A 25,799-nucleotide genomic window follows, 5' to 3' on the forward strand; every position below is an offset into this window, starting at 1 on the left:
TGGTTCTCACTTTCCTCCTCTGTCGTGAGAGCGCGGGAGTGATTGTGAGTGGGGGGGCCTCTGGTTCGCTGAGGCTAATCGCAGCGTGCCACTTTAAAAGCCCCAGGCAGTAGTTGGGCCTCGTCTCAGCTCTCATTTGTCAGTGAGATCACACGGTGGCGCTTGAGTTCGGACCCTGCGGCGGCCGCGCAATTACAGGGCCGGCGGAGAGGAGGCGAAGCAGCGGCGAGGACGACTCCTCGGCGGCGGCACAGAGCTTAGACTTCCTCCTCCTGTTGCGTTTTTGATGGACTGTGCGGAGAAAGAGGAGGCGTACTATATGGGAGTCTGTACTTTCATTCAACTTTTTTGTCATCACCGCTATTTTTATTTTATTTTAGACCAATTTAGTGGTGAAAAAAATACAGAGGCAACAAATAGGTGTTGGCAACTTTTTCTGGAAAGAGTAGTGTGTTTTTAAAAGCTTTGAAAAGCACATTATGGGATTCTGCACCAGTCCCAGAGGAAGTCTACTCTGAATGATGAAACAATTCTGCAGAACTTTGCAAAACTGCAAACATTTGCACTGATTCCAACCAGATGTTAACATTCAAAGAAAACGAGAGGGGGGACTACACAAATAATGCTCTCATGGCTCAGGGAGTGAAATGTGGCGTTGAGCTGAATTGGCCTGGTGTAGCACCTGGCGCTCTGCAGCTCCTGCATTGTGCTAAATTGTAGTCTGCACTTATTAGACCACTGTGTGTCGCTCAGGGTTTGTATTGAATTTTGGCACTGTGGTCCCGCGAGCCAGTCGGCTGCATAACGCCACGGTTGTTTTATCATTTTCTCCCAGTCCATCACATATGGACACAGCCGTTGGATGGCAAAACTAGCAGAGAATACTCTGTACGAGCGCTCAACACACGTATGAATCGGCTGTCTAACATACTGTGTGTGCACACTGCCAATTGTTCCAATTATTCCACAAATGTTATGGTAAATTATGTTGACAGTTTTGCATGTGTCCCAACTGAATTTACTATCCATCACTGTTATCAAAGGGACAAATAGTTTTGGGTCCAATTTTCTTTTCCCCCCTAAACCTCTCTTTGCACAGTATTGATGCGAGCCAGATGCAGGCGCATCTGTGGGGTCTATACAAATATATGCAGTGTGGCCCACACGTTTTGTCGTACATCGGTTTTATTTATGCAGTGTCACTTGGAGGTGGCCCACGGGCCACAAATTAACAGGCATGGTACGGACCCCTTTTATAGCACCTGTGAAAGTTGAATTATTAGAGCGGATGAGGCTGTGCGGTTCAAGGGGCATAAAGGTACAGGACAGCTAGGCGAGTGCCGTGTGTGCGCGTTAGATCAATTGAATTGAGATGAATTGCGTTTAATGTGACTTTATGGGATGTTTCGGAGTTATTTCTGTGAGGTCTCTTTTGGCTCCTCTGGAGTACGGCTTGGCCCTCCGCCCAGCGCCGACCCTTTCTCCTCTCCCACTCACTCCCTTTTATTGTATTTTTTTACTCTGAAAAAAATACAGAGCCAACAAATAAGTGTTGGCAACTTTTTCTGGAAAGAGTAGTGTGTTTTTAAAAGCTTTGAAAATCACATTATGGGAGTCTGCACCAGTCCAACCACAGCCCAGTTTAGCCCCAATTATGGACTGTTTTTATTCATTTCTCATCCCCATAGTCTGTACACTCTACAATAAATTAGTGGTCTGTGTATTATATACTCTTTTTCTGCTCTATATTTCCGTGTTTTCTATTTTGCAAAGATGACACTTCAATGACAAAATCCCACAACTGCATCGGAAGCTGAAGGCAACCTGGGAAAGTAACTCTCTGTCGTGTGTGTGTGTGTGTGTGTGTGTGTGTGTGTGTGTGTGTGTGTGTGTGTGTGTGTGTGTGTGTGTGTGTGTGTGTGTGTGTGTGTGTGTGTGTGTGTGTGTGTGTGTGTGTGTGTGTGTGTGTTTGAGAGTAACGGAATGAATGTACCGGCGTTACGTATTTAGAATAAAAACGATGAGTAACTGTATTCCAATAGTTACAATTTAAATAGAAGATGGTATTCAGAATATTTACATGTTGAAATCAATGGATTACAGGACTGTACTTCTGTTTCACGAGTTTATTCACTCTCTCTAAATAAATGAAGGCTACTTGATTTCCCAGAAGCCCCCCTACATGAAAACAAATGAAAAAATTCTATTTGTGCGATCAGTAGCGGCTAACGGAGTCTGAAGAGGAGCAGGTGCCAGAGCACAACAGAGCCGGGGAAGGAATGCTTTTCTATCCTGGAAATCCATTAATTCAATAAGCATTTCATGTTAAACAAAGCGAAGGGAGAACGGAATATAACTGCAGTGCGTCCTCTGCTTGCCAGCGACAACCTTCTTTTAGCGTCCAAAAGTAGGTTTATTTTTTAATTAGCCAATTGTAGTCATCTGCTGTGTGCGTCGACCAATTCTTCTAGACTTGCGTGAAACGCGATGCGAGCCTCCTGCAGCCCGCAAGCCTGTGATTGGTCTGCTAACTGCATCCTTTACAGAGTCTCACATTTCCGGTTTTGTAGCACAATACCGCCATTATTAAAACAAAGAGAATTGATCAGATTGAAGAGCTTTTGTCGAAATATAACCAAATTCTTACCCTAGTAACCTCTGCCCGTCCGACCACCTGCCCTCTTGACCCCATTTCATCACATCTTCTACAAATTCTGGACCTCTCTGCTGCATTTGACACGGTCAACCACCAGATCCTTATTTCCTCCCTTCAGAAGGCAGCGCAGGTACTGATTCAGGCTCTTGTCATCTCCCGCCTGGACTACTGCAACTCCCTCCTGGCTGGTCTCCCTGCCACCGCCATTTGACCTCTGCAGCTCATTCAGAATGCAGCAGCTCGACTTCAACCTTACGAAATTCTCCCACACTACTCCACTCCTCCGCTCTCTTCACTGGCTACCGGTGGCTGCCCGCATCCAGTTCAAAACATTGGTGCTCACGTACCATGCTGTGAATGGATCGGGTCCAGCTTACATCCAGGACATGGTCAAACCCTACATCCCGACCCGCACTCTCCGCTCTGCATCTGCAAAACTACTCGTCCCTCCCTCACTGAGAGCAAAACACTCGACTAGATCTCGACTCTTTGCTGTCCTTGCGCCGAAATGGTGGAACGAGCTGTCTGAAGACACCAGGACCACAGAGAGCCTTCACATCTTCCGCCGCAAACTAAAGACACACCTCTTCAGACTCTAACAAATTATAGCACTTAAATTGTACTTGTAACGTCACTCATCTATAGCAAATTGTAAATTGGCTTATTTGCGGAAATTGCACTTTCTTGCTTCTTGTTCTCCTGAGTTTGTACCTTATGGTTGAATGCACTTATTGTACGTCGCTTTGGATAAAAGCGTCAGCTAAATGACATGTAATGTATCTCTGCAAACGTTGGTTTGCCGGTCGATGTGAACAAAGTTGTGGAGGAAAATACGAGACAAATGTGTCCGCGATGAAAAGCAGCAGTGGCGATGCACGGGGCAATAAAGTCTATGGTAAATAAATAACTGACTCTCTCTAGGTAGTCTTCGACAAAACACGTTACTCCACCTATTGCTCTGCAACACGCGCAAGCCTTCTAGAACCATGAATTAAAACAAGTGCGTCGTCACGACTGCGCAACACAACAAGATGCAGACGTACGCGTCTGCCTTGAGTAGCCCTGTTTGACATGCGAGATAACGTTAGCTAAAATGAGCTTGTGTTCGCTTAAACTGAGGTTAGATTTTTGCAGTATGCAGTTGCAGGACTACAAACACAAAAATGCATCTGCGAGTTCAGGTACTTGTTAACACTACTGTGGAAGCTTTTATATGTTTAAATGCTTCCATGTGGTTTTAGTTGCATGTTGCCCCGGTTGTTTTAGCAAACTCATACAAAATGCAATTCAATGTGGAAGTAATCAAAGTATTCAGAATACTATTACTTCCCAACACTGCTTACAACACACACCAGTTGATAAAAGTCCCTTTATAAATCATGCATCTGTTGCATAACCTGAAATCGAACCAAAAAGTATTAAAACATGTCATCAATCTAAAGGGAGGTTTTAATGTTGATCTTTTCCCAGCAGCTTTTGAAGTGAATATGAAACACATTTTCTTATGCGTTGTGCTTTTCTTTTCATGCAACAATTTAAAATCTGTGATCGGGAATTATTTAACAATAATTACAATTATCTGATCAGTTCTTTGTCATGTTTTCATTAGACTTGCATAGGCTGTGTTGCACTTAGAGGTTTAGATTGTATGATTGCTCAGTTTGGCCCTTTGACAGCACTCTGATCATGCTGTTCTCAGGTTGGAAGCATATTCTTCCAAAAAAGAAAATACCTGTGCCTGAAGTTCGGTGGTCTTAAGTGTTTTACACAGCATATGGCGGCTGATGGTTTTAAGAAGGTGTTACACTACCTCCGGTCCGCTAGCAGGGCGGCTCGGCTCTGTTTGCTTTTGTCTCCTATTTACACACACATGACATTTGTCCTTTTTAACAAGATTTTATATTTAGCCAATGTTTGGATAGTTTTTGTTTTCCACTCAAAGTGGAAGTCTACTCGGAAAGATGAAGCAATTCTGCAGAAGGCGAAAAAAATACAGAGGCAACAAATAAGTGTTGGCAACTTTTTCTGGAAAGAGTAGTGTGTTTTTAAAAGCTTTGAAAAGCACATTATGGGATTCTGCACCAGTCCCAGAGGAAGTCTACTCGGAAAGATGAAGCAATTCTGCAGAACTTTGCAGAACTGCAAACATTTGCACTGATTTCAACCAGATGTTTATATTCAAAGAAAACGAGAGGTGGGAAGGGGGGGGACTACACAAATAATGCTCTCATGGCTCAGGGAGTGAAATGTGGCGTTGGGCTGAATTGACCTGGTGTAGCACCTGGCGCTCTGCAGCTCCTGCATTGTGCTAAATTGTAGTCTGCACTTATTAGACCACTGTGTGTCGCTCAGGGTTTGTATTGAATTTTGGCACTGTGGTCCCGCGAGCCAGTCGGCTGCATAACGCCACGGTTGTTTTATCCTTTTCTCCCAGTCCATCACATATGGACACAGCCGTTGGATGGCAAAAATAGCAGAGAATACTCTGTACGAGCGCTCAACACACGTATGAATCAGCTGTCTAACATACTGTGTGTGCACACTGGCAATTGGCAATTATTCCACAAATATTATGGTAAATTATGTTGACAGTTTTGCATGTGTCCCAACTGAATTTATTATCCATCACTGTTATCAAAGGGACAAATAGTTTTGGGTCCAATTTTCTTTTCCCCCCTAAACCTCTCTTTGCACAGTGTTGATGCGAGCCAGATGCAGGCGCATCTGTGGTGTCTTTATGGTCCTGTGGGAATGTCATGTGCATTGGGAGCCATTAACGCCAAACACTCAAGCAATCAATTTTTCTGACATTCTCAAGTAATGAAAATTGGCTTTAAGAGAGAATTGGAATATAGTAGAATGAAAGTTGATATGTTCCCAGAGTAAACGTTGCTGCAATAGATATTAAAAGCCAGACAAGCAGTAAATGGTTATTACCATGGGGGATGTATCAAGCAATATTATCTATGACATTTCTTCTAGAAAAAACTGATAAATGAATCCCAAAGGCAGCCATGTCAGAGGCGTGTACAAGATTTAAACCTGGCAAACTCAACTGCCACTTTTGACTTAACCTCACAACGTATTTGCTTATTTAATTGCTCATTGTTCTTTTTTTTTTTTAAAAGAAGTCGGTTCAGTCATAACTTTGCTGGTTTATTTTTCTTTTTTGGTACTAAATGGTGCTTTGTTGTTCTGCAGTTCAGTGTATCTTACACAAAATACTCTCTCTCTTGTTCCATTCTGAGTTCATTAGAAATGTTTATGTAAATTACAAATATATGCAGTGTGGCCCACACGTTTTGTCGTACATCGGTTTTATTTATGCAGTGTCACTTGGAGGTGGCCCACGGGCCACAAATTAACAGGCATGGTACGGACCCCTTTTATAGCACCTGTGAAAGTTGAATTATTAGAGCGGATGAGGTTGTGCGGTTCAAGGGCCATAAAGGTAGACAGCTAGGCGAGTGCCGTGTGTGCGCGTTAGATCAGTTGAATTGAGATGAATTGCGTTTAATGTGACTTTATGGGATGTTTTGGAGTTATTTCTGTGAGGTCTCCTTTGGCTCCTCTGGAGTACGGCTTGGCCCTCCGCCCAGAGCCGACCCTTTCTCCTTTCCCACTCACTCCCTGGTTCTCACTTTCCTCCTCTGTCGTGAGAGCGCGGGAGTGATTGTGAGTGGGGGGGCCTCTGGTTCGCTGAGGCTAATCGCAGCGTGCCACTTTAAAAGCCCCAGGCAGTAGTTGGGCCTCGTCTCAGCTCTCATTTGTCAGTGAGATCACACGGTGGCGCTTGAGTTCGGACCCTGCGGCGGCCGCGCAATTACAGGGCCGGCGGAGAGGAGGCGAAGCAGCGGCGAGGACGACTCCTCGGCGGCGGCACAGAGCTTAGACTTCCTCCTCCTGTTGCGTTTTTGATGGACTGTGCGGAGAAAGAGGAGGCGTACTATATGGGAGTCTGTACTTTCATTCAACTTTTTTGTCATCACCGCTATTTTTATTTTATTTTAGACCAATTTAGTGGTGAAAAAAATACAGAGGCAACAAATAGGTGTTGGCAACTTTTTCTGGAAAGAGTAGTGTGTTTTTAAAAGCTTTGAAAAGCACATTATGGGATTCTGCACCAGTCCCAGAGGAAGTCTACTCGGAATGATGAAACAATTCTGCAGAACTTTGCAAAACTGCAAACATTTGCACTGATTCCAACCAGATGTTAACATTCAAAGAAAACGAGAGGGGGGACTACACAAATAATGCTCTCATGGCTCAGGGAGTGAAATGTGGCGTTGAGCTGAATTGGCCTGGTGTAGCACCTGGCGCTCTGCAGCTCCTGCATTGTGCTAAATTGTAGTCTGCACTTATTAGACCACTGTGTGTCGCTCAGGGTTTGTATTGAATTTTGGCACTGTGGTCCCGCGAGCCAGTCGGCTGCATAACGCCACGGTTGTTTTATCATTTTCTCCCAGTCCATCACATATGGACACAGCCGTTGGATGGCAAAACTAGCAGAGAATACTCTGTACGAGCGCTCAACACACGTATGAATCGGCTGTCTAACATACTGTGTGTGCACACTGCCAATTGTTCCAATTATTCCACAAATGTTATGGTAAATTATGTTGACAGTTTTGCATGTGTCCCAACTGAATTTACTATCCATCACTGTTATCAAAGGGACAAATAGTTTTGGGTCCAATTTTCTTTTCCCCCCTAAACCTCTCTTTGCACAGTATTGATGCGAGCCAGATGCAGGCGCATCTGTGGGGTCTATACAAATATATGCAGTGTGGCCCACACGTTTTGTCGTACATCGGTTTTATTTATGCAGTGTCACTTGGAGGTGGCCCACGGGCCACAAATTAACAGGCATGGTACGGACCCCTTTTATAGCACCTGTGAAAGTTGAATTATTAGAGCGGATGAGGCTGTGCGGTTCAAGGGGCATAAAGGTACAGGACAGCTAGGCGAGTGCCGTGTGTGCGCGTTAGATCAATTGAATTGAGATGAATTGCGTTTAATGTGACTTTATGGGATGTTTCGGAGTTATTTCTGTGAGGTCTCTTTTGGCTCCTCTGGAGTACGGCTTGGCCCTCCGCCCAGCGCCGACCCTTTCTCCTCTCCCACTCACTCCCTTTTATTGTATTTTTTTACTCTGAAAAAAATACAGAGCCAACAAATAAGTGTTGGCAACTTTTTCTGGAAAGAGTAGTGTGTTTTTAAAAGCTTTGAAAATCACATTATGGGAGTCTGCACCAGTCCAACCACAGCCCAGTTTAGCCCCAATTATGGACTGTTTTTATTCATTTCTCATCCCCATAGTCTGTACACTCTACAATAAATTAGTGGTCTGTGTATTATATACTCTTTTTCTGCTCTATATTTCCGTGTTTTCTATTTTGCAAAGATGACACTTCAATGACAAAATCCCACAACTGCATCGGAAGCTGAAGGCAACCTGGGAAAGTAACTCTCTGTCGTGTGTGTGTGTGTGTGTGTGTGTGTGTGTGTGTGTGTGTGTGTGTGTGTGTGTGTGTGTGTGTGTGTGTGTGTGTGTGTGTGTGTGTGTGTGTGTGTGTGTGTGTGTGTGTGTGTGTGTGTGTGTGTGTGTGTTTGAGAGTAACGGAATGAATGTACCGGCGTTACGTATTTAGAATAAAAACGATGAGTAACTGTATTCCAATAGTTACAATTTAAATAGAAGATGGTATTCAGAATATTTACATGTTGAAATCAATGGATTACAGGACTGTACTTCTGTTTCACGAGTTTATTCACTCTCTCTAAATAAATGAAGGCTACTTGATTTCCCAGAAGCCCCCCTACATGAAAACAAATGAAAAAATTCTATTTGTGCGATCAGTAGCGGCTAACGGAGTCTGAAGAGGAGCAGGTGCCAGAGCACAACAGAGCCGGGGAAGGAATGCTTTTCTATCCTGGAAATCCATTAATTCAATAAGCATTTCATGTTAAACAAAGCGAAGGGAGAACGGAATATAACTGCAGTGCGTCCTCTGCTTGCCAGCGACAACCTTCTTTTAGCGTCCAAAAGTAGGTTTATTTTTTAATTAGCCAATTGTAGTCATCTGCTGTGTGCGTCGACCAATTCTTCTAGACTTGCGTGAAACGCGATGCGAGCCTCCTGCAGCCCGCAAGCCTGTGATTGGTCTGCTAACTGCATCCTTTACAGAGTCTCACATTTCCGGTTTTGTAGCACAATACCGCCATTATTAAAACAAAGAGAATTGATCAGATTGAAGAGCTTTTGTCGAAATATAACCAAATTCTTACCCTAGTAACCTCTGCCCGTCCGACCACCTGCCCTCTTGACCCCATTTCATCACATCTTCTACAAATTCTGGACCTCTCTGCTGCATTTGACACGGTCAACCACCAGATCCTTATTTCCTCCCTTCAGAAGGCAGCGCAGGTACTGATTCAGGCTCTTGTCATCTCCCGCCTGGACTACTGCAACTCCCTCCTGGCTGGTCTCCCTGCCACCGCCATTTGACCTCTGCAGCTCATTCAGAATGCAGCAGCTCGACTTCAACCTTACGAAATTCTCCCACACTACTCCACTCCTCCGCTCTCTTCACTGGCTACCGGTGGCTGCCCGCATCCAGTTCAAAACATTGGTGCTCACGTACCATGCTGTGAATGGATCGGGTCCAGCTTACATCCAGGACATGGTCAAACCCTACATCCCGACCCGCACTCTCCGCTCTGCATCTGCAAAACTACTCGTCCCTCCCTCACTGAGAGCAAAACACTCGACTAGATCTCGACTCTTTGCTGTCCTTGCGCCGAAATGGTGGAACGAGCTGTCTGAAGACACCAGGACCACAGAGAGCCTTCACATCTTCCGCCGCAAACTAAAGACACACCTCTTCAGACTCTAACAAATTATAGCACTTAAATTGTACTTGTAACGTCACTCATCTATAGCAAATTGTAAATTGGCTTATTTGCGGAAATTGCACTTTCTTGCTTCTTGTTCTCCTGAGTTTGTACCTTATGGTTGAATGCACTTATTGTACGTCGCTTTGGATAAAAGCGTCAGCTAAATGACATGTAATGTATCTCTGCAAACGTTGGTTTGCCGGTCGATGTGAACAAAGTTGTGGAGGAAAATACGAGACAAATGTGTCCGCGATGAAAAGCAGCAGTGGCGATGCACGGGGCAATAAAGTCTATGGTAAATAAATAACTGACTCTCTCTAGGTAGTCTTCGACAAAACACGTTACTCCACCTATTGCTCTGCAACACGCGCAAGCCTTCTAGAACCATGAATTAAAACAAGTGCGTCGTCACGACTGCGCAACACAACAAGATGCAGACGTACGCGTCTGCCTTGAGTAGCCCTGTTTGACATGCGAGATAACGTTAGCTAAAATGAGCTTGTGTTCGCTTAAACTGAGGTTAGATTTTTGCAGTATGCAGTTGCAGGACTACAAACACAAAAATGCATCTGCGAGTTCAGGTACTTGTTAACACTACTGTGGAAGCTTTTATATGTTTAAATGCTTCCATGTGGTTTTAGTTGCATGTTGCCCCGGTTGTTTTAGCAAACTCATACAAAATGCAATTCAATGTGGAAGTAATCAAAGTATTCAGAATACTATTACTTCCCAACACTGCTTACAACACACACCAGTTGATAAAAGTCCCTTTATAAATCATGCATCTGTTGCATAACCTGAAATCGAACCAAAAAGTATTAAAACATGTCATCAATCTAAAGGGAGGTTTTAATGTTGATCTTTTCCCAGCAGCTTTTGAAGTGAATATGAAACACATTTTCTTATGCGTTGTGCTTTTCTTTTCATGCAACAATTTAAAATCTGTGATCGGGAATTATTTAACAATAATTACAATTATCTGATCAGTTCTTTGTCATGTTTTCATTAGACTTGCATAGGCTGTGTTGCACTTAGAGGTTTAGATTGTATGATTGCTCAGTTTGGCCCTTTGACAGCACTCTGATCATGCTGTTCTCAGGTTGGAAGCATATTCTTCCAAAAAAGAAAATACCTGTGCCTGAAGTTCGGTGGTCTTAAGTGTTTTACACAGCATATGGCGGCTGATGGTTTTAAGAAGGTGTTACACTACCTCCGGTCCGCTAGCAGGGCGGCTCGGCTCTGTTTGCTTTTGTCTCCTATTTACACACACATGACATTTGTCCTTTTTAACAAGATTTTATATTTAGCCAATGTTTGGATAGTTTTTGTTTTCCACTCAAAGTGGAAGTCTACTCGGAAAGATGAAGCAATTCTGCAGAAGGCGAAAAAAATACAGAGGCAACAAATAAGTGTTGGCAACTTTTTCTGGAAAGAGTAGTGTGTTTTTAAAAGCTTTGAAAAGCACATTATGGGATTCTGCACCAGTCCCAGAGGAAGTCTACTCGGAAAGATGAAGCAATTCTGCAGAACTTTGCAGAACTGCAAACATTTGCACTGATTTCAACCAGATGTTTATATTCAAAGAAAACGAGAGGTGGGAAGGGGGGGGACTACACAAATAATGCTCTCATGGCTCAGGGAGTGAAATGTGGCGTTGGGCTGAATTGACCTGGTGTAGCACCTGGCGCTCTGCAGCTCCTGCATTGTGCTAAATTGTAGTCTGCACTTATTAGACCACTGTGTGTCGCTCAGGGTTTGTATTGAATTTTGGCACTGTGGTCCCGCGAGCCAGTCGGCTGCATAACGCCACGGTTGTTTTATCCTTTTCTCCCAGTCCATCACATATGGACACAGCCGTTGGATGGCAAAAATAGCAGAGAATACTCTGTACGAGCGCTCAACACACGTATGAATCAGCTGTCTAACATACTGTGTGTGCACACTGGCAATTGGCAATTATTCCACAAATATTATGGTAAATTATGTTGACAGTTTTGCATGTGTCCCAACTGAATTTATTATCCATCACTGTTATCAAAGGGACAAATAGTTTTGGGTCCAATTTTCTTTTCCCCCCTAAACCTCTCTTTGCACAGTGTTGATGCGAGCCAGATGCAGGCGCATCTGTGGTGTCTTTATGGTCCTGTGGGAATGTCATGTGCATTGGGAGCCATTAACGCCAAACACTCAAGCAATCAATTTTTCTGACATTCTCAAGTAATGAAAATTGGCTTTAAGAGAGAATTGGAATATAGTAGAATGAAAGTTGATATGTTCCCAGAGTAAACGTTGCTGCAATAGATATTAAAAGCCAGACAAGCAGTAAATGGTTATTACCATGGGGGATGTATCAAGCAATATTATCTATGACATTTCTTCTAGAAAAAACTGATAAATGAATCCCAAAGGCAGCCATGTCAGAGGCGTGTACAAGATTTAAACCTGGCAAACTCAACTGCCACTTTTGACTTAACCTCACAACGTATTTGCTTATTTAATTGCTCATTGTTCTTTTTTTTTTTTTTAAAAGAAGTCGGTTCAGTCATAACTTTGCTGGTTTATTTTTCTTTTTTGGTACTAAATGGTGCTTTGTTGTTCTGCAGTTCAGTGTATCTTACACAAAATACTCTCTCTCTTGTTCCATTCTGAGTTCATTAGAAATGTTTATGTAAATTACAAATATATGCAGTGTGGCCCACACGTTTTGTCGTACATCGGTTTTATTTATGCAGTGTCACTTGGAGGTGGCCCACGGGCCACAAATTAACAGGCATGGTACGGACCCCTTTTATAGCACCTGTGAAAGTTGAATTATTAGAGCGGATGAGGTTGTGCGGTTCAAGGGCCATAAAGGTAGACAGCTAGGCGAGTGCCGTGTGTGCGCGTTAGATCAGTTGAATTGAGATGAATTGCGTTTAATGTGACTTTATGGGATGTTTTGGAGTTATTTCTGTGAGGTCTCCTTTGGCTCCTCTGGAGTACGGCTTGGCCCTCCGCCCAGAGCCGACCCTTTCTCCTTTCCCACTCACTCCCTGGTTCTCACTTTCCTCCTCTGTCGTGAGAGCGCGGGAGTGATTGTGAGTGGGGGGGCCTCTGGTTCGCTGAGGCTAATCGCAGCGTGCCACTTTAAAAGCCCCAGGCAGTAGTTGGGCCTCGTCTCAGCTCTCATTTGTCAGTGAGATCACACGGTGGCGCTTGAGTTCGGACCCTGCGGCGGCCGCGCAATTACAGGGCCGGCGGAGAGGAGGCGAAGCAGCGGCGAGGACGACTCCTCGGCGGCGGCACAGAGCTTAGACTTCCTCCTCCTGTTGCGTTTTTGATGGACTGCGTGGAGAAAGAGGAGGCGTACTATATGGGAGTCTGTACTTTCATTCAACTTTTTTGTCATCACCGCTATTTTTATTTTATTTTAGACCAATTTAGTGGCGAAAAAAATACAGAGCCAACAAATAAGTGTTGGCAACTTTTTCTGGAAAGAGTAGTGTGTTTTTAAAAGCTTTGAAAAGCACGTTATGGGATTCAGCCCCAGTCCAACCACAGCCCAGTTTAGCCACAATTATGGACTGTTTTTATTCATTTCTCATCCCCATAGTCTGTACACTCTACAATGAATTAGTGGTCTGTGTATTATATACTCTTTTTCTGCTGTATATTTCCGTGTTTTCTATTTTGCGAAGATGACACTTCAATGCCAAAATCCCACAACTGCATCGGAAGCTGAAGGCAACCTGGGAAAGTAACTCTGTCGTGTGTGTGTGTGTGTGTTTCATGGGAGAGTGACAGCTCTCTGAGGTTATGCGAGGTCTTTGGCCTCCTAGTGGTGAGGAAGCATAGCGGGGCGCACCGGGTGCTTTAGGGTTGACGGTGAAATGGAAAGTTTTAGGGATGGAGGGAGGAAAAGAAAAAAGCTATTGATGGAGATTAAACGACCGGCCAGAAGGAGGCAAATGGTGGAAGAGACGGTTAGAAGTAGGTGAGGGCCGAGTGAGCGCAGGAGGACGAGCTCTACGCTGCTCGTTAGGCATATGGGTGCGTATGGCAGTAAACATGACGTGCCCTCTGCCGCCAGCGGAACAACTCTGGCATGTAATGGGAGGAGGATAGTAAGTGACAAGTTGACGAATTTATTGCCTGTCTACCTTGGGTTTTGTCATTCTGGTGAAGTACAGTTCCAGCAAAGAGGTTGGACACAATTCCAGTTGTGTTCCAGTCTCCAACCCTTTGACAGGTACTGTACATCAGATGAATCAAATCTAAGTAAAGAGAAGTCAATTAAAGAAACCAATTGATTTCCAACACAATTAGAACGTTGAAATAACATATTTTCTAGTGAATTTGACAATAAGGTTACTTTGTTTTTACACAATATTGCACCGCTTCTCTTTTGCACCTAAGTAAATCCCACTGTGGTCCATTGTCATTGCCCACCTTTCATTTTGGTGCAATGTTTGCTATTTTCTCTAAACAACGCCTAAACAACACACTGCTCCAATTTGAGCAAAAGACTTCTGGACTCCCGGGACACGAGTCGCTGTGTGATAATCTCATGAGGCACAACATGGAGATCCCCTCCCAGCACTTCCCCAGGCAGCATTGAAATGTTCAAGACATCTTGAATTGTTCAGTTCTCCCTCAAATAGTTTCATTTCTCTCCTTGGATGAACCTGACTGATCATCTTTTAGGAGTCCGATGGATTTTATTTGGCTGCATCGCTGTCCTGAAAGTGATTTCTGAGCCTCTGTTCCAAGTTCACTGTCATGACAGGTTTCCGTTGGAGGATGTCTCCTGAAAACCCACAAAGCAACCTACAGCAACTGGTTAGAAGACGACCGCTACTTTTAATGTGTAAAAGATCACCTCAGAAAGTTTCTTTGTCTCCAGTGTGTAGTTTAACTGTTGGCAGTGAGGTGAGTTGAATGAGTCGAACAGTTTTGGCTGTGAGTAGTTTGCAATCTGACAACAGGAGCCGTTACGACTCTCCTTTCTGTTCGGGTGGAGGTGCACTGATGTGGACTGACAAATGTCTTCCCACAATACTAAATCCCATAGCTTTGACCTGTGTGGTGTTTCGACACTGTGGATCACCATGACATTTTCCTGTTGATAATTATTCCGTCTCCAAGTCCTGAGTATTTAGGTGAAACCCAGACTCTCCATCAAGCGCCATCACCAGGTCAAAACCATTATGTCCCCGAGTCAAATATCTGCAAAGTACCCGACGGTCTCATCCGCCAACCCTGCACGTGGTATTGGGTTCTCATCAGCTAATGTTCACATGCTGCATAAACTAAATGCACATCCACCTAATGCACTTCAGCATCTTATTAGTTTCTCTCTGAGCATGTTGACATTAGCATTTCCTTGTTTTAAATTAATATTAAAGCGTGTTGCCACCACTTGGCAGGCCACAAATCTGAACACCATGGTTTCCTTTCCTCCTGGAGGACGCCATCGTTCCCCACAACATGACAAGTGGATTGCGTTTCACGTTTTTGCCGCAGCAATTTCATTGAAAGTTCATTTAATATGTCCACCTTGCGCCCAATTTGACACTGCGCGGCTTCCAGCCCGTGATGTTGAGATCAGTGAAGGACATACACGAGCAGACTCCTCGCTTTATTGCTCACCTGTTATATTATGCAGTACATATAATAGCCTACTGAACTAATGCACACAAGTGGGCACCCTGCCACAGACTTATCTTTGTCTATTAACTGGGTCACAAGCTTTCCCCAGGACCCAGAGTCTGAAATTCTACCCCCCCGGTTGTAAAAACAGTGGCAGGCTCCCTTGTTTTTAATGCGTCTTAAAGAATGCAATTGTGATGCAGTGATTAAAGTGTTGATATCCTACAGTGCAGAGCGTGTTTTATGTGTGGAGTGTGCGTACGATGCAGAGTGGAGGAGAGCGCTGCACCTGTATGAGTCATCTTAACAGCAACATGTCACATCAAGACATCGCCCTGCTCTCAACCCATCGCTCTATTCCTCCCCACTGTGCCGACTGTTGTTTTTGTCTTCCGGTGTTATTAACACGGACATTCCTGAAGATGGTGTCATGTAATCAGTGTTTTTTTAAATATTTTTTTCACGTGAACCCATTCAACTCAACTGATTGCTAAATATGTAGCTTTTGCAAACTGACATGAGCTTTTCAAACAATAGTGTTTCCTGGGAAAAGCTTTAAGTATCGCTGCATTCCAGCTTCTAACGACGACACTTTGCCATTTGTGAGTGCTGATCTACAAGTGGACCTGTGCTTGTTTTCAGTGGGTTCTTTAGTTCTGAGCTGCTACGCTTTGTGGTCTGAGTGTATGGAGAGATATTGGATAACCAACCCGCTGTGTTCACACAAACAGCGTTTTTTCTTTAGTGCCGTAAACTAAACTTAGACAACCGACTTTAAACACACTTATCAGTCTCCTCGCACGTGACGTACCCTAGATGGAAATAGAGTAGAAAACATGTACATATTGGCAAGTATGCTGAGCCGAGTTGAAGAGGTGTTTTACCAAAATTATTGTTGGTACCAAACAAAGCTGACGTGTGGGCAGAGGAAGGGAAAAGCTGCTGAATTGGCACTGAACTGACATAGCTTTGGTCTAGATTATAGTATAATACTGGTTTTATGCTGTTTAACGGGTGGAGCAGCAAGAGGCATCCTTCTCCTATAATGTCAAGTTGCAAAAAACCCAAATGCAAATGCAGAAGATCGTCCCGTTGGCGCCGTTTACCAGCCTCCAACTCACACTCTGGTGTTGCGTCCATTTCATACGTGCACACACAGCGACACCGAGGATACCACAGTATGAACCATCGTCACCTCCACCAAGTTACCGGTCTGAATGTATCAAATCTATTTGGGTGATTGTTGGTGACGTTCACCCATCCAGCTTAGCATTACTGGCGCCTCTAACGATGTTGAGTCTGTTGCCCTGTTTCATTTGAGCAGATTATGTCTGTCCCGTCTGTTAGAGGTGCTGCTGCTTTGAAACCGTGGAGAACCTTCTTCAATCTGTCTTTTTGTTTTTCAGTCAGTGGTGAAAACCGGACGCCTTGTCATCAGCCATGAAGCGCCAATAACCGGAGGCTTTGCTGCTGAAATTAGCTCTACAGTTCAGGTAAGTGTGTGCCATCGGTGCGTCAGAACACAGCGTGTCTCCATGGGGGTTTATTAGGATCTGCAGCCCCCAGCGATGGGAGGTTCAAAGCGACTGCTCTTAATAGGTTGCAATGGCTTTAGCAAAGTCCCACTTCAATAAAGCTCAAATAGCCTTTCACTGAGCTCCCCAAAGCAGTGGTTTTAAACCTGGCGTGAGGTAGAAATCATCCCCCGCTACAATCACTATAGATACGATATTTGCCAAAGCACCTTCATTTTTGCCAATCTCTGATACATTTGGAATAGCGAGCTAGCAGCATGAAGCAAATGAAGCACCCCACTAGGGTGACCATATCATAACACCAAAAAGGAGGACACCATGCGGCATTTCATGTCAAACTCCGTTCAGGTTTGAGGGCAGGTGGCGAGGACGCTACGGCCGACAGGGCTCTTTTGTCCCAGCCCAACTACAAAGAGGACAAATATGCGTCCGGCTGGACAGGGCATTGAAATGCCAGACGCCTAAATCCGGACATCTGGTCATCCTAATCCGCACAGATCCGTATACAACATCCGGTAGCTACGTGAGCAACAGCTAGGCGAGCGCATCTCGTGGAGGGAGGAAGGGAGGAAGGGAGGAGGGAGGAAGGATGGCTCATTAGCATTTAAAGGAACACGCAGTCAAAACGGGTCACTCTGTGGACGGCTGTTTTAGACGGGGTAAAAAGGGTGCTGTTTTAAATGATCCTTGTGGTATTTTGACCAAAGTATGTTAGACATTTCATTAAGACGCTAAGGAACCATATGAACTTGTGGGTGTGTGTTGGTACAGTGGGTCTAAACTGAAATATCGCTGTTTCCTGGCAGAACAAGAGGCACTTTAACCAACAGCTGACAGCTGTTGACAGATTACTTACATGTGCTGCATGACTAAATGAGAAGTCTTCCTGTATTTGCTTTTTCTTTCTGACATCCTGGCTGTGTGTGTGAGAGAGGGGGGGGGGGGGGGGTTCTTCCTGAGAGGCTCTTAGGACTGGATACGTCTCTTCAACTGTTACCTTGGTACCCGTGTCCTCTCCAGTCATTGGACTGATTGAATGCACGCATGTTACCTGGTCCATGCTCAGAGTGTAAGCACTAAAATAAATCAATCCTCTCCACTTTTACTGATCTCGCCCCCGTCAGTGAGGTCTCAAATGGCCGATGACTCATCGCCCTCGTCTCCATGTTTTCACATTGTGTTTGGGGATCTAAGTTGTTTGTGTGTTCACTGATTCCCTTGATCTGCAGTTTTGTCATGGCCTCAGAAGGTTTGGCTGCACTGTGAAAAGAAAAACCTACACTGGTTCTTAGTTCTGTTCTGAAAGGATGCAGCCTCAGTCACGCTTTTAAACCCTACTTTATATTGCAGATGTTAACGATAAAGGAATATGCTTGTTTTGGCTTGATGGCCACTATCCTATAATGCCTGATAAGATGAGGCAAAGTCTCCCCGCTTTGGGGCCGACTGCTGTACCGCACCGTAAACCTTTTCATCTGTTCGAGTAACTACCTAGTAGCGAACAACCTTACTTAATCCCGTCATGGTTGTTTTTCTTTCTGTGAGGAACCGGGGGGGTCAGCTGGGCTATGCAGGTTTCCTATGTCGAGCTCTGGCTTCAGCCCCAGTGATATAATAATGTGTCATTGGCTGGCCCTGTCTCCAGTGTTTGGCAGATGTCCGGACGGAGAAGTGATGAGATGTGGAGGCAGACGATGCTTTCATGGACCTCAGGGATGCACAGAGAGAAACGGTGAATCACTGTCCTTCCCTGAACTCCAAACCACGAAAGACTTGACTCTTAGTACTGAGATTCCAAAAAGGACAAACTGGAGGAATTCCTCCACGTGTCAAACAGAAGGGGGGATGAGCGGCCAACGGACCACTTTAGGACCGATAGGGCCTGGAACATGTTGGTAGCTGCTAGGTTACTTCCATCTCAACATACAGGTGCTGGTCATATAATTAGAATATCATCAATTTTATTTCACCAATTTCATTCAAAAAGTGAAACTTATTTTATATTTGTAATTATATTCATTCATTCATTAATTACACCCAGACTGATATATTGCACATGTTTATTTGTTTTTATTTTGATGAATGCTTGACTAAGGAAAATTCAAAATTCAGTATCTCAGACAATTAGAATATTAAGACCAATACAAAGAAAGGATTTTTAGAAATCTTGGCCAACTGAAAAGTATGTAAATGAAAAGTATGAGCATGTACAGCACTCAATACCTAGTTGGGGCTCCTTTTGCCTGAATGACTGCAGCAATGCGGCGAGTCTGTCAGTCTGTGGCACTGCGCAGGTGTTATGAGAGCCCAGGTTGCTCTGATAGTGGCCTTCAGCTCTTCTGCATCATCCTCTTCAGAATACCCCATCGATTTTCTACGGCTTTACGGTCCGGTGAGTTTGCTGGACAATTAAGAACGGGGATACCATGGTCCTTAAACCAGGTACTGGTTGCTTTGGCACTGTGTGCAGCTGCCATGTCCTGTTGCAAAATTAAATCTCCATATTCTAATTATATGACCAGCACCTGCACATCCTGCGTGACGCACAGTCTGCAGAGGAAAGACAGTGGTTTGGAAATGTCCGTGCTAAATGCCTGCTGGATTATTAAACAACTAATTAAACAGTGTTTAAAATCCCCATTTTCTAAAACGATTACTCGTTCATCTGGGATGTGGTGGACGTCCTAGATGTGCAGCCGACAAATCTGCAACAACTGTGTGATGTTGAAAGTATGCCACAAGAGGTGTGCGTGTGCATACCCACCCTATACAAGCACACTTCATTTCAAATGGGTGTGTTTTCACTCTGAACATGCCAACAGAAATCACATGAGGTTAACATTTGTTCGCTAGTGTCCAGTTACATCATGCATTCATTTCACGTTTAAATGAACACCCCTGAACTGTTTTAGTGAGCTTATGGGCACGGAATCAGTCCCTTTTTAATAATTTGAATATCCATATTCTTTGACCCAAAAAAAACCCATGACGTAGTCACAGGACATTGGGTTTCTTGGCTGGAGGCCGTGTGAGGCTTATAGAAGGGTTATGCTACAGCATGTCTCAAAGAAACGTCTAATACAGAACCACTAGCTTCTTTTATTCTCTACTCACACGTACGTTTAATACACAACTGACTTTTACTGCGCTTCATAAACCCTGAGGCCATGGACATTTGTCAGCACATGAAAGCGATCAGCTTTCATTTTAAGTAGCTGCTGCCAGAGAGAATTACTCCGATTTTTCTGAAGTCCACAGGGAAGGAGGTTGAGAGAATCTTTACCGTATATATTATTTATTTATTTACCGGTTTGCATGTTTTGGCCATCCATTCATCAATTACCTCAAGTTATTTTCATTCCTGCGCTGGATTTAAATTTAATTAAAATAAAACAATATACGTAATGTAATTTTATCTTATTAACATTAGCCTGACCTTATTTGGCTGTAAATGTTTTTTTACAGCCAAAAATGTAAAAAAAAAAAAAAATCCTGTGAAAAAGAAATGGTCAAATGTCTCAAAATAGTGCTTAATATGTCATGGGCTGGTCTGTTGTGTAAATGCACCATGAATTGTCAGAACAGCCCTTTTCAAATCATTGGCAGCGCGAATGAATAAACGCTATTTCTTTTTTTTTTTTCTTTTTTTTTTTTTCCAATGGTCCGGTTGAAAGTAAATCACATTAAGAAGAGCGTACTGCTGATTGAACTGAAATTGATAAGTGTTGTTTAATCTTATCCCCATTGAGGTTTTATAAAATTCTAGACCTAGAACTAATAATGCGGGTTGGGATGCCTAATTTAAACTTTCATACAACAAGTGATGACACTTTCTTGACCCATCTGACAGCAACCTCAAATCTGTGGGTGTTCTGTCTTCGCTTTGCGCGTGACAAGAGACACAATATTGCCACGGCAACGCAAAGCCCCTGCTGCAACGTTTTTAAATAAGCGTTTTGGCACTGCCAGGTTGACATATTTTTATTCTGACATTTAAGTGTATTATATATAATGATGCACTTCCCAAAAGATAAACAACGATTTGAAGTAAATCTTGAGTTGTGTGGCCGTTCTCCGTCCAGCTGTGGTGGAGGCAGTCAGACTCCTGTACTTTTCTCCCACTTCCAGTGAATATATTTAGAGGAGATTACAGATGTGATCCAGACAAAAGAACCAACTCCCTGCTGCTGTCTGACTGGTTGACTCTAGACGAGAAGATGAAACACTTCAGGCTTTAATCTCAACTCGATCTCTCACTTTGATCAATAAACTACTTTTTTTTTTTTTATTCAGGGTTAGCAGTGAGAGTTTCCATTGTAAATGTTTCCCTGATTCAGTCACTGCATGTCAGGTTAGCAAATGAATCAGTTTAAAAAAAAAAAAAAACATTTTCTTATTAATGACAATGCGCCACTAAGTGGTTGTTTTCAGTTGCTCTTGAAGAGAATCAGTCTCAGGTTTGTTTATTTAGACTATGTTGTCCCCGTTCTGTGTGCATTAAATGAAGCTTACTGGTTTGTGAACATGCCAGGATGCTGACATTTCTATTTTATTTAGCTCAAAGCACCACTATGTCGAAGTACCAGGCCTTTTGTGAGAACCCTGAAACTCTAAGCAAATTTGGAATAAAACGGTGGAATTGCAACATAGATGCACTGAAAAAATACTTTTATTTTGTTTGCAACTAAGCCTTTGTCATTGTGCACTAATTTTCTTTATATGTCCATGGTTAGTAGCTTGGCTTCCCTGCCTGAACAATGTCAGCATTCAGCCAATAACGAGTATTTGTGCTCCTCTTTTTCCTTGCAGGAGCAGTGCTTCCTTAACCTGGAGGCTCCCATCAGCAGGGTCTGCGGTTATGACACGCCCTTCCCTCACATCTTTGAACCCTTCTACATCCCAGACAAGTGGAAGTGCTTTGATGCGATTAAGAAGATGATCAACTACTGAACCCGTCAGGTAGGAAAGGTCTGCAATCTCCTTTTTAAAGGACTGTGTGGTGTAATTTTCCAACAGTTCATGTATATAAAGGCCTGTCAACCATGACCATATATTCAAGTAAAGTAGTTGGATATGAAAACAAATGACCACTTTCCATCAGTAACAACCATCATTAGAGAAAATTAAATTGCATTTCATATATTTTCCTACACAGGCTTTTACTTAGTTGTCTAATCTAATCCTCTGCCAGACATATAGTTGTAGTAGTTTGTTCTTTCCCAGACATCACAAGCTAATGCACGTTCCAGGGCCCTGGTTAGACATCGTGTCATTCACATCTGAAATGCAGCTACAGCAACCAAGAGGCATTTTATTTCCCAGCTCACGTGGAATTTGATCAGATGGCTTCATTATTTCACTAAAAAAAAAAAGCAATCATAGGGGCATTTTGCGTACAGGCGATGACAAAAATGAACAAATGTGCTTCAAATGCAAAAGGTGCTTCAAAGCGTTTTAAAGATCTAATTATGCTGGTTCCTGTTCATCCATCTTAAAGAAATGACCTGGTAGTCATGAAACATGTTCATGTCCAGCATAATGCGCTTAAGTACGACATTTAAGGATTCATGCAAGATGAAAACAAAGAATATTAAAAAAAAATAAGTAGTGCAGCACAAAACATGTTTCTGTATTTTTAGAATACAATTTTACATAATTTCAAATAATAGGGTAAAGAGTCAACCCGGTGCTATCAAAAAATAGAATGTGCACATTCACATTGTTTAACTCAATAGAGTAAGTAATGGAAAAAAATCCAGAAGAATCGATACAGATTGTTGGTTGTAACCCTAAGCCTTACGATTAAAGATACGGAGGCACATAAATCATTACGACTGTTAATCCAAAACAGACCTCGTCCGACTCTTCCAGTGACTGCGAATAATGATTAACGGCCGAATAAAGCTTGCCAATTCAAGTCCACAGTTGAGTTTGGATACAGTAAGTCATTTCTCACAGAGAAAGTGTGTCCAAACTTTTGACTGGTTCTGTCTCTTGGTGGCCCAGCAGGAGACACACGGCCGTCTCCTTATAAGCACAACTGGGGACGTTGTGGTTTTGGGTGTATTTCCAGCCGTATTTAGAGCTGCATGTACCTGTACTCAGACCACCCAAGAATTTTTGTAGTAACAAGTGTTTACAGGGGCCACGTTTCGTGGATCAGCCCAATTTACTTGCATAACCACATGGTGCTTGCTAGCACTGTAGATATGTTGTTGTCTTTCCTTGGTTGCAGAAGTGTTGGAAAATCCTTTGATAGGACCGATTCCTTTGTAATGAGAGTTTAATTGTTGGTCATCTTTGTGTATAGGCATTCAAATATTGGCCTTGATTAATAAGCTATAAGGAGAAATTAATCAAATATTTGTTTGAATCTTACACGTCGCGTCGTCTCCATCCAGCTTTACTTTTTCATCTCATCTGACGTCTATTGTGAAGTTATTCCCTTTAACTTATTGAACCTCTCTCCTCTTCCATGGCTACCTTCTGGTATTCCTGAACTTCACGTTCTTTCTTTTTCCTCTTCATTTATCACATCAGTGGAGCGCCGCCAGGAAAAGACACTTAGTTGACCATCTGATCGGGAAGCAGCATCCAGATGGTCTCCATGTCCTCCAGTGTCTTCCAGCTAAAAGACTGTTACAGCACCTCTGCATTTGGGAACTTCATTCTTTTGCAAGGGAAAAAATTACAAGATCCACTCTATATGGTGAAATACTTGCTTTGGCATCGTCACAATGCACATCATTTGACTTCCTCTTTATAAGTGTTGGATGCTGTGGGGAATATTGTCAACGTATTTGATTGAACTTATTGTGTTTGACTTCCTCTCTGTGCTGTTACCTTACATTGAATGTGTGTAGCTCTGCTCTAATCTTTATTTTGTTGGACCTTAGCTGACCTGTACTGTATTAATATAGTTGATCTGTGGTTTTTATGGAAAATAAATCAATTTGGTGAAAACATTTGGTTTGTTCATTTGCAGTTGCTGTTGATTTGTCAGCTTACATTTAAACAACCTCCTTGAAAATATTTACCACAATCGTAAGGTTAACAAATTTGATGAATGATCTGATGAAGTTCAGGGATTTTTGTAAAACCTGCATATATTTGACAACTTTGCACATATTTGTTGCATTGCATTTAGATGTTTAGGCAGAACAAAAGAACTAAAGTGTTGTGGGTTGGAGTAACATTTTGATTTGTCTTATTACCTAAAAAGCATAGAATGTTTAATCATGGCCACGAACGTTTGTTCTGCTCCAGAGTTTAAAAACTTTTCCATTAAATCAGTGCTTAAAGTTCTTTCCCATTACTTACCATCTAAAACATGATATGGAATAAATCCGCGGCAATGATGGACCTCTTTCTAATGCACATTTGACAAATTGTGATTCATTGCTGGAGGATTATATTAACAACGATAAACTCAGAAGTTGGAAATCAGCCCATGACTTCATCTGGATACGGAAAAAAAGATTTTGTCAACCTCTAGAGTTCACCACATGGTGACAGACTTTGATGGAATGACTACGTACTGACATGCACACTGAGTTATGGTATTATTATACACTGGGTTTTAAAGTTTGACCTCAGGGCGGATATTCAGAGCTAACGGAATCCTAAAGGAATCTAACTACTTTGGCTGCAGTGAGATCTCACAATGACTTGTGTACAAAAAGTTTTGGTTTACAATTTGTCTAAAATACCAAAACCCAGTAAGCCGCCTCCTTTTTAGATCACGATTATTAATACGCTTTACATCCTTTAAAATCCTCCATTAGTAGCCAGGTGTAGAAGGTCAGAATTTGGACCAATTCTCAAATTGCAGTGTTCTTCTGGGAATCCAGAGCTGTTGAATCTGCCAAATCCATTTTCAGGCGTGTTAAGTTTGCATGACCAAGTAAACCAAAAGCAAAATTGTATGTACAACATTGACCATCACCTGATGGTGTTGCTGCAAAGAGGTTCAAAACATTGAGCTAAAAGAGGCAAAACAAGTTGCATGTAGCAGCGTTTTCTTTTCGCTTTGACGTATATAGCAAAGAAAAAAAGAGCTGTAGACACATCGATGTCCGGAGTTCTCGCGTCATAATGTCGCCATGGCTATGTGGGCCAACTGGTAAAAGCTCCACCAGCTCATCAGTTTACCTCCCAGCCTGACGATAGCTCCCTGCTACAGCTGGAGATGGTGTTGATAAAAGTAAAACCCTCAACATAAGATCGAAAAATGCAACGCTAATTTACGGCCTAATTGAGACAAAGCACCCTTCAACCACTCAATGCTGCAGCGATGTCATATTTACGAGTGTCTCCTGCACTTTTCAACCTCAAACCACATGACGGCATACAAGAAAACACTATCGTGTTAGTGCCCAATTTATTTGCCATTTTTTTCCCAAAGCTTGATAGTTGTTGATGTTGTAATTTTACTACTATGCACGGTATTTCTGCCTTATGGTCGTTAGTTCCTCCAGCAGCCTGCGGGGAACGAGCGATCAGGCGCTGGTGAAACGTTTACAGTTGAGCCAGGAGACGGACTCGAGCAGATGGACCCCCGTGCCTCAGGGTCTTTGCTCTTAATTTGGGTCTCTAGCCGCTTAACTCAACCCATCGGTTGATTAATGGAGTACGGTGTGAACGTCCTGACAGGATGACTCAACCTCTAATCCGTCTCGTGGTTTGATCCTGTGTTAAAGAGCCATCTGGAAAAACTGATCAAATAAAAAAAAAAAAAAAACATAAGACAAAAAGTTCAAAAGTTTGTACTTCTGGCTGTTTCTCCTGGCTGCAGGAAGGATTTGAGACATGTAAGAATAAATACATCTGGAGTGGCTGTAGAGATTCATGGTAACAATGACCTGACCGTTTTTTTTTGCTGACCGCGCAATCATAACCTTCAAAGGGACTAACACAATGTAAAAAAACAGAAAACAACACTAATCAGCGTGGGTCTGCTAAATCCTCCTGATTCTCAGCACTCTTCCCCCCCCCCCTCTTCCCCTGGTCAAAATGCAAAGATAAAACCCCGTCTGTCATTTTGGTCAGGGCGAAAGCAGAGCCTTAAACCGCGGTGGTGAGGC

General features: G+C 43.0%; 1 protein-coding gene across 3 annotated transcripts in view; it reads left to right on the plus strand.

Annotated features, from left to right (window-relative positions):
* bckdhb (branched chain keto acid dehydrogenase E1 subunit beta) overlaps positions 1-23,679 on the plus strand; it is a 48,876-nt gene extending 25,197 nt beyond the window's left edge. Inside the window, exons 9-11 of one of the 3 annotated variants that reach the window (XM_040165625.2) lie at positions 16,588-16,674; positions 21,526-21,684; positions 23,257-23,679. In XM_040165625.2, the coding sequence (XP_040021559.1) occupies positions 16,588-16,674; positions 21,526-21,666 (228 nt within the window). In that variant the 3' untranslated portion in view covers positions 21,667-21,684; positions 23,257-23,679. Of the gene's footprint in view, positions 1-16,587; positions 16,675-21,525; positions 21,685-23,193 lie in introns of all 3 variants that reach the window. The other 2 variants (XM_040165623.2, XM_040165624.2) reach the window with 2 other exon arrangements.
* Positions 23,680-25,799: the final 2,120 nt, after the last annotated feature.

This window comes from Gasterosteus aculeatus, chromosome 20 (genome assembly GCF_964276395.1).
Source record: "Gasterosteus aculeatus chromosome 20, fGasAcu3.hap1.1, whole genome shotgun sequence".
Classification (NCBI taxonomy): Eukaryota; Metazoa; Chordata; class Actinopteri; order Perciformes; family Gasterosteidae; genus Gasterosteus; species Gasterosteus aculeatus.